Source organism: Lampetra planeri, chromosome 54, assembly GCF_965212315.1.
Source record: "Lampetra planeri chromosome 54, kcLamPlan1.2.h2, whole genome shotgun sequence".
In the NCBI taxonomy this organism is placed as follows: domain Eukaryota; kingdom Metazoa; phylum Chordata; class Hyperoartia; order Petromyzontiformes; family Petromyzontidae; genus Lampetra; species Lampetra planeri.
In genome coordinates, this window is record NC_136160.1 from 3,541,635 (window position 1) to 3,550,865 (window position 9,231).

Here is a 9,231-nt window from a genome sequence, read left to right on the forward strand (position 1 = left end):
GATATTTTCCACCCACCGTGGTGACCGTGGCATTTGTGCAACAGTCACATTTTTATCGGTTTAAAGGTTATGTCGCGTGGTTTTTTGCCTTTAGCCCTCTCAGGTACGGCATTGTGATCTTGGTATATAACGCCGCCTCTGTTGAGTGCAAACCGATTGAATGAGGGCATCAGAATTTAGAGAGAGGGCGAAATTGGCCCAAATTTGCAACGAAAGTGTGTAACCGCGTCTCCAAATTGAGACAACATTTTTTCTAATTTGTTCACGTTTTCATGCAGTCTGTGATTGGTAAGGTAAAAAAAAGACCCACATCAAGGTTTTCCAAATATTTCAAGCGATATCGTGGGGTTTGATGGACATTCGAGTTAAGCAGGCCTTCATCGTGTTTCTCATGTGGCCACGTGGAAGGAAGAACCGCACTAATACAACGTCAATATTTAATCATCCAGTTTTAACACACCTTGTCACATTTTCCACGCCGCATTATGCACTGTGTTGCTGCCAGTCAATGAAATGTAATCTTACGGAGATACAAACTGGGCTTAGGTCATATTATATTTTCACACTGTCCAAACATTTGCCTTCTTGTATTAAAGCGGCCGGGACATTATTGAGTGTCATTTTTCCGTACAACTAATTATGAGATACAGGTAATACGTAATTACTTTATTGAGATACAGTATTTCAATTTGTTAAACAATCGCAAGTTGAAATGTCACTTTTCTATCCGCTTGTTCCACTTACAAGTTTCAAGTGACGCAATTATGTCTGAAACCATATATTATTAAGGAGTAAGGCCTTGGTACTTTGTTGCTATGATGTGTTTTCGCGATCGCAAGGAACAGATCCGGTTCCCGAAGAAGTTATAAACAGCGTAACGGCTAAAACCTACCTTGCAGTGCCTTGAACACTCACCGATTCTTTGTTTACTTTTGCAAGCGACGTGATTTGTGGCCTCTTAATTTCAGTGGACTTCTTGTCATTTGTGAAAATTACACGAGGCACTCAATGGTTTAACCCCACAATATTTACAGGAACTGATCCATTTATGCACTCCAACGGGGGGTCCCTGAGGTCTTTGGATCGCCTTCTTCTGAGTACCCTGAGGTCAAGGCTCATTGCCTGGGGTGGTGGGACTTTTGCCGGTGCAGCTCCCGAGATTTGGAACCCTTTGCTCATAAGACAAATCAGAATCGTTACATATCTGTCTTGCAATCTTACCTCTTTAAACTGGCCTTCACCTCCCCGCTATTTCTGCCCATTTACCCTGATTCTCCTTATTTCCCGGCTTTCCATACACGGTGGCACATTGTGCTCTGATAATGGATGAAATGCGCCACTCGACAAATGCAAATCATTATGATTGTGATCCTTATTCTCGTGAGTCTAATCACGACACGGGTTGCGCGGGGCCATCGTTCGCCGTCCTCGGGCCCGCGTGCCCCACGTGCGTTGTCGCTCATCGTCGTCGCCTTGCCCCAGGGTGCCACGTGGTCGGGCCGCTCGGGGGGCGTCTGCGAGAGCTGGACGAAGCCGCGGGCCTCCTGGGGGAGCTGCGCCTGTGCAGCGCGGCGCTGGGCAAGGACGACCGCGCGGAGCTGGCCAGGGCGTGGGAGTGCGGCACGCACGCCGGCGAGCGGCGGGTCTTCGACAGGCACGGGAGGCTCTTTTTGACTTCGACCGAGTCGCAGCAATGAGAGGCCGACGATCATTACGGGGGGCGACGGGTGCCGGAGCGTGTGCAATAACAGCGGCGGACGTGCGCACGTTGTCCTAAACCTCAAACGGCCTGAACGATTGTCCGGTGTTGCAACGCGCATCGCCGATGGGGGACCCAACGGTCGTGTGAAACGAGCTTTTCCCGTTAGATATTTACAATCAGCCCACGTGAAGAATCGCCACAGAGTCCAAGCGCAAGGGGTTGGACAATTTGTATGCTGTACTATTGAAGTTTGTCCCAAATAGATTTAAACCCCCCTTCGCATTACAGTGTTCACGTCGAAAATAATTTCACTCGTATATACCGAGCTGTTACCGTGCATCACCCCGATTACTGTTTTGTTTTTGCAAAAAATAGAAGTACGCGGTTGATTAGTCGGACTCGCGAATTTCAAAATTGAAGGTAATTTGGATGCTGCAGTCAGTAGGACCTTTGCCCAGAGTGCGTGTCCTTTCGTGCGTGGTTCTCGTTACTTTGGTTTCTTATCGTAATGGAAATGTTTTTGTCCATGTTTTATCGTGAATGTTTTTGTTCTGCCCGTAAAATCACACCTCGTGCACGTAACGTTACTCTTGTTTCCAGCCTGCGACACACATTTTTTTGTCTGTTTGTCTTAACGAGTTTCTCGCCATTTTTACAGAAAGTGTCGTGGAGTTGGTTTTGCCATGTTGTCTGTACGTCCCGTATTTTTTGATAAGCAGTGTGTATATGACTCGCGCGTCAAGCAAGAGGGTACATTGACAATTGCATGAATTTATTAAAAACTAATTTTAAAGCGTTACAAATAGCTGCGAGAAAACTAATCTAAAGTCATTTGCGGGCTGTTCTTTCAATGAACGTTAATGATTCCCCCCCCCCTCAAATTGAATCAGATGATCGGGATTAAGCTAAGCTAAGGGTGACCATTTATCACTCTATTATCAGGATGAATGCTTTTTGTTGTTGATCGCATGTAATTAAAATAAAATGAAGAAAAGTAACCCTACATTATCCACAAGCGCTATTGCCAGATTAACAGGGAATTAACGTTTAGAAAAGTATTGGCAAAGCGTGCTTTGCCAATACTTTGGGCATTCGAACTGGATTGTGTAACTCGGTGTAATACTTGTGGTTTAGTACTGTTTGTAAGTAATTTTACGAGACTATACTCAAATTCCTGTGTGTAATCATTTCCTCCATTGCATTGTGCTAAGATAATTACTGCTGAATTAAAACATGTATATTTGCTCTTGGTGTAATAGTTCACTCTGTTACAGCAATTACATTGGCATGACATGCTTCGTTTCAACAATCGAAGGTATGGCATGTGCTGAATTATGTATTTTTAATAACATTTTTCAATTTCCTTTCCTTGGTACCTGCCACCACATGAACATATTTGCCTCCGAGCCTGTGGTTCGCTTTATTCGGGCGACTGATCATAATGAAATTATCAATGCACGTTGCCTGCCTTCAAGTTGGACATTAAATAGCACGTGGAATGTCATTCCAAGAATCGCATCTGAACGCTACCTCGCAACTAAATTAGTGGTATAAAAAAAACTGTTTCCATATTCCAACATGCTTTTGAGTAATAAGCAGATAGGAATCCGTTCGCTTTGAATAAACTTTTAGTCACTCTGGCTTGTGGGCCCTCATGACCCAAGGCTTTGCAGCAGAAATTGCTCAATTATGTAGCAGACTCTTAGGTTTTTTCGGTAAAGTCACATAGGTAAAGAATATAATTAAAATTAATGAAAGTAAAATAAAAAATCACGACGTTTCGGAGGCAACACAAGCTTCCGTCTTCAGGTGGAACCGTCACAGCACGATTGCTGTATCAAGTAAAGAACTTACTTGATACAGTAAAGAACTTACTTGATACAGCAATCGTGCTGTGTCGGGTGGTGGCGGGTTTAACAACACATTTACGCGATGTGTAAACCCAAAAGCCTCTTATGGAAGAAGCAAAATGCCTACACAGCATGTGGGTATCAATAAGCATTTTTTTTTGTGATGGGAGTGCTATTTTGTAGCATTGTAACGAGATGCTGTCCTGCCCTGTGTGTGATCTGTGAAGTAGATGTAATGTCTGCCGATTTATTTTGTAGCTTAGATCTCTTGGTGGCCCAGGCCATGGTGACATCCATGGCCTTCGCCACCCCCCCCCCCCCCCCCACTGACGAGCGTGGTGAAGTATGGTCATGGTAAATTAGCACTGGCCGGGATGTGTGCAGTGTTGTGGTGAAAACGTACCTCTGTGCCATTTATATGTGTTCTTGTCCAGTCTTGCGTGAAGAGTGTGGTCTCCCGGTCACGTAAACCTTCAATCACTCTGCTCTGTTGCTTCAATTTCTGGGACCCGGCGTAATTTTACCACCCAGGTCCATCGGTGGGTGGTGGGGGTGGTGGGGGTCTACGATGCCACCCACCCCAGGCAGCCTGGCAGGAGGTTGGGGGGCTCGCAATCCAAGGGGATAATCGAGAACGCCATCATCATCCCTCTCGGGTTTATAAAATAAGCACCACATTGTGGGAAAGTCAACAGTGATTGTCCTTCGGATAGGCTGGCCATGGGAGAATGGAATTTCCGCAACTTGCCCAGGGCTGGCAAACAGTCGATGAGCACTGTTTCTTATTGTCAAGCCGTGCTCAGTGTTTGTGAACTTTCAGCAAAGCGAATACCAACTTTGACACCAACCGGATATTTGTAGTGTACCAATAACCCTTGTGACAAGTCCAGTGTTTGGGTTGTTAAAAGCTCCGTCAATGTATTGTGAGGATTGATTACTCTTGATAATCACCATAATCATCAGTTATGATCAGTCCTCTTCTCAAGGGCGGCAACGTCCCTACGGAGATTGTGCCAGGCTAGGTGCACCTTAAGACCCAGTGTGGAATGCTCACTGTTTACAGATACGAACTAAACTATTTTACCAGCTAAAGCCCACTGAGCTATATAGCTCTTAAGAAGCGACCTGGTCACAAATTCTAGCTCAACGACGTGGCTTATCATGTGGAAATGTATAGCATCCAAACATACTAAATGCGTGTTGATTCTAAATGTGGAGGGGAAAACCGGAGGACCCGGAGAAAAATTCACGCAACCACGAGGAGAGACACGCAAACTCCAAATACATCGGCATCAGAGTTGGGATCGAACCTCCTGTATACCAGGCGAGGGAGTTAACATCTCGCCACTGTGGTGTCCTATAGGGTACGGGACAGACCCAGGTGCCGTGAGTTGACTGGACTGGGATTGCTGGCCAATGCACGACCTATGCTCTTCACTGTGCCATGACGATACACAGTAAATGTAGATTAGTGGATTCCACATAATTGTGGGCTGCGCATCAAATTTGAAAACGCCAGATTCTCATCTTGGTCAATGCAAATGGTCATTTTCTTTGTCGTTTTAATTTTCAGCAAAATTGAAGCAACGTCTCCGTTGACGAGCGACGGTAGCGTACGATTCGCCAAGGTGAAGTATTTTGGATGGCTTGTTCCAAGGTGTACGTTGCGTGGGTGAACCCACCAATGGTGCGTGCAGCTAAGGAAGGGTAACACCTTGTACTCGGGTCAATGTCGCATGCTGCTTCTGAACCTCCTGACCAGTGCCTTGCCTTAACCCGTACGCATCTGAATGAATTGTAGAAGGTTTATTGACCGTAATCGCCGATGTATACAGCATTCCCTCGTTATTCGCGATTGATACGTTCCGGAGATGCTCGTGAATTGCAAATTTCGAAGATAATGATATTGGCCGACGATAACCTTTTAATGAATTGCCTTAAATACATAAATACATTCTATATCGTACGTTCAACGTCTGCAGATGTTTCTAAAGCTTCAAGAAGTTATCTAACTCTCTCACCTCTTTATCTCCTCACTTTATCTCTCCACTTTATCCCATCACTTTATCTCTCATCACTTTCTCATCTCACATCACTTTCTCTTTCATCACATTCTCTTTCATCACTTCAACTCTCATCACTTTATTTCGCGTAGTTTTATCTCATCACTATCTCTCACCACTTTATCTCTTCACTTTCTCTCGATGCAGCAGTCGTGTGGAGTTCCAGATGCGATTTGCCGATGGCCAAAATCGCGGACGGCAAGTTCGTGAATAACGAGGGAATACCGTCACGGCTTCTGTTCTCCAGGTATTTCAACGTGTCAGGTGACCAATTTCGCGAGGTCCATTACAGACTAACGACTCCGACTTTCCTCGAATCTGTCCGCCAGCCAGCTTTCGCGTGAGCCTAACCACGCACGAGGCGAGACCATTTCTGCCCGAGATGGACGTATGTACGTTGAACTTATTTCGCACCGTACGTAGTCGACCGTGCTAATCGGAGGTGTGGGGGAAGGACAACAAACTAAACACAAAAAGTAGTTCGAAAGCAATTCGTTTTAAATCTAGTATCGCGGTGTATAGTGTAGTGTACGGTATTGCATCACGTAGTGTATAGTGTAGTGCACGGTAGTGTATAGCGTATGTGCGTTGAACTTCTTTCGCACCGTACGTAGCCAAACGTGCTCACCGGAGGTGCGGTGCGCACATGGGCCCCGTGACTTACGACTGCGAGCGTCGACTGTCGGTCACGCATCACACGACAACGCGAGTTGCCACCGCTCGCAAGCGTCGTGGGTTTGTCTTTCTGGCGTGGGTAGGGGGGGGGTAGGCGGCGTGCTTCCAGGGCGCGCGCATGGCCGCAAGCCGTCTTCGTAAAAGGGGCTGTGAACTTGACCCCTAACCTCAAACTCCCAGCCGGGTGGGGGGAGGTCACCGCTTATCTGCAGAGCAAAGCCGTGAAGAAGTGGGTGCACAAAGGGACTTGGCCCATCACGATTTACTACGACTACGCTGATCTAATTGCTGTATCATTATTGTTGGCGCCTCAGTGACGAGGTGATGTTATCTCCCTCGCCTGCTGTGCAAGGAGGGCCGCGGGTTTCGATCCCGGACCCTGGCAATGCCTGCTGTTGTATATTTGGAGTCCGCGTGTGTCCTCCCTCTCTCTCCACGTGGTTGTCACGTGGATTATTTTTCTCCGCGTTGCTCCGCGTTTTTTTGCCCGACTCCATCCGCATTTATATTAACAAAGCTCGTGGAGATGATTTAGCTCCTCCTGCTATAAATGTCCCACGTGTGTTGATGATGATGTATCATCACGTGGCCAGGTCGCCTCTGAAAAAGAGCTAAGAGCTCAGTGGGCTTTACCTGTTAGAATTAAAACAAGTATAACCCGTAAAAACAAAGTTTTTCACTATAAATCCTTTATATGCGTGGCGGCTAGAGTCCTCTCGTCCTCTGGCTTGAGATGGCTGCCACCTATGGGTCAGATGATTGTCTGCCACCATTAAGCAATTGGTAATTACATATTTAATTTGTTTTCCCTAAACAGTGTATAATTTTGGAATTTTTTTCACGAAAATTAATTGTCACACACAACGAGTCTGTGTGGAAAATGTCAGCTCGATTGGATCACGGGAAGTGGGTTAAAAAACGAGCGAAAGATTTGCACGGTCCTAAGCAAGCAAGCGAACTTAATATAAAGGATTAAAAAATATATTCGCCTGTGGAGGACGCGGGGATCGATCCCGCAACCTTTGGTATGGGAAGCGAGGGCACTACCAACTGCGCTACTCCGCCACGGCCTGTGGAGGGGTTACGCTCTGGGCTCTTACACTGTGACGTTCAGCCAAAGCCATGAATGAGTTCTATTTGAATATATGTAAAATAAAAAAAAATTTCCTAAAAAGTGTAAAATTTTGGGATTTTTTTTTCACGAACATTAATTGTCTCGCACAACGAGTCTGTGTGGAAAATGTCAGCTCGATTGGATCACGGGAAGTGGGTTAAAAAACGACCGAAAGATTTGCACGGTCGTAAGCAAGCAAGCAAGCACGCAAGCAAGCAAGCACGCAAGCAAGCAAGCACGCAAGCAAGCACGCAAGCAAGCAAGCACGCAAGCAAGCAAGCACGCAAGCAAGCAAGCACGCAAGCAAGCAAGCGAACTTAATATAAATGATTTAAAAATAGTTATAAAATGTTAAGTTTATTTGTAAGGACCGATTGAAAAAGCTTGACATTTTGGGACCCCTTGCCACCCAATTCTTGGGAAGTTTTTAAATCCGCCTCTGTCTCATTTGCATATCGTATACATTGTCTTGTTTGCGACGTGTTGTTCACGTAATTGGCTGAAATGCAACATTTAATTTGCGCGCATCGGGAACAATAATTTCTGATGCACATGATTCGGTCTATTGTAAGCGTAAGAATCAACGTTTAATCTACAAATGCACGAATTGTCACATGCCTTTTAATAACGTAGAACCTGAAATCAAACAATTTAATCACAATTTTCACAATCACATGCGGTTTTTTTTATTTCCGTTCCGTAACATCCCTTGTGATTGCCCCATCACCAGTTCACATCAATTTGCTGGACAGCAAACTGTTGATTCAAACCCATGCCCCTGGGCATGGATATTAAGGGCCATCGCAACACAAATATTGTGGACTCATACGGTCCCCGTACATGACAACGGATGCTTTGCCTTTATTCTTTTCAAAAGTTAACCGTGTTTATTCTCACCGTTTTAATAACTTTAAAGGCCATATCAACATACGGTTACATTTCTGAATTGTTAACATTTTTTAGATGCACAGTATCCTTGGTGCTATCGTGAGCTTTGTCTTCTTCTTTCTGTTGGGTTATTCCGTGCAAAATTAATCAAGAATGTATATTTGACCAAAACCCCAATTTTGATTTAATGTAGTGGGCAGCTTTGGATCTGGCAAAGAAGGCTACGACCCATACGTTAGGTCAATCCGAACTGCCGTTCCCCAGATATAAGTCACGGAAACTTGACCTCACAAAAGCAACTTGGTGACCTTGCATGGATTGTATATTCCCTCATGGTTGATCAAGTAAAGTGAGTCTGGCGTCCTTTTAAAGCTGTTGATCCGTCGCTATGTTTAGCATTATCGCACCTCCGATTGTCGCGGTTGGCTACGTACTGTGCGAAAGAAGTTCATCATATATGCATCATTCTCATTCTACCAACAACAACGAGAATGGTAGGCAAAAATGTGCTCAAAAGACGATCTCAGATTTTCTTCCAAATGCAAACATAGCGTATACCACATGGCAATAATCTCTCTTAATTTTTAAAATGTGACACTATTACTTTGGGAGTTATGATCATCATTCCTCACACAGCTTCATGCAAAAATGACACCAGACTTCGTGAACCGCGAGGTAGGTTTACAATGCCAACGAGGCCATCGGGCGAAGTTGCACAGGTGAAACATTGATGATGGCCTGTATCTGTGGAACAAGGAGGTCAGATTGCCCTCACGTTTGAGTGGTAATCTTGTCACCCACACACAAAACTCAGACTCAAGTATCACAAAAATACGTCTATGAAGACGAGGTCAATTTAACCCTCGTTTTTGATTAATTTGGCGTGGAATAACCCCGCTTTACGCTCCGTGACACGAATAAAAAAGGATTTTTTTTTAA

General features: G+C 45.0%; 2 protein-coding genes across 2 annotated transcripts in view; one reads left to right on the forward strand and one right to left on the reverse strand.

Annotated features, from left to right (window-relative positions):
• TONSL (tonsoku like, DNA repair protein) overlaps positions 1-4,034 on the forward strand; it is a 70,862-nt gene extending 66,828 nt beyond the window's left edge. The window contains exon 29 of the mRNA XM_078617470.1: positions 1,483-4,034. Coding sequence (XP_078473596.1) covers positions 1,483-1,697 — 215 coding nt within the window. The 3' untranslated portion in view covers positions 1,698-4,034. The remainder of the gene's footprint in view (positions 1-1,482) is intronic.
• The window catches only part of LOC144735177 (carbonic anhydrase 2-like), a 527,023-nt gene that overhangs the window by 396,287 nt on the left and 121,505 nt on the right, over positions 1-9,231 (reverse strand). The gene's annotated exons all lie outside the window — the stretch shown is intronic.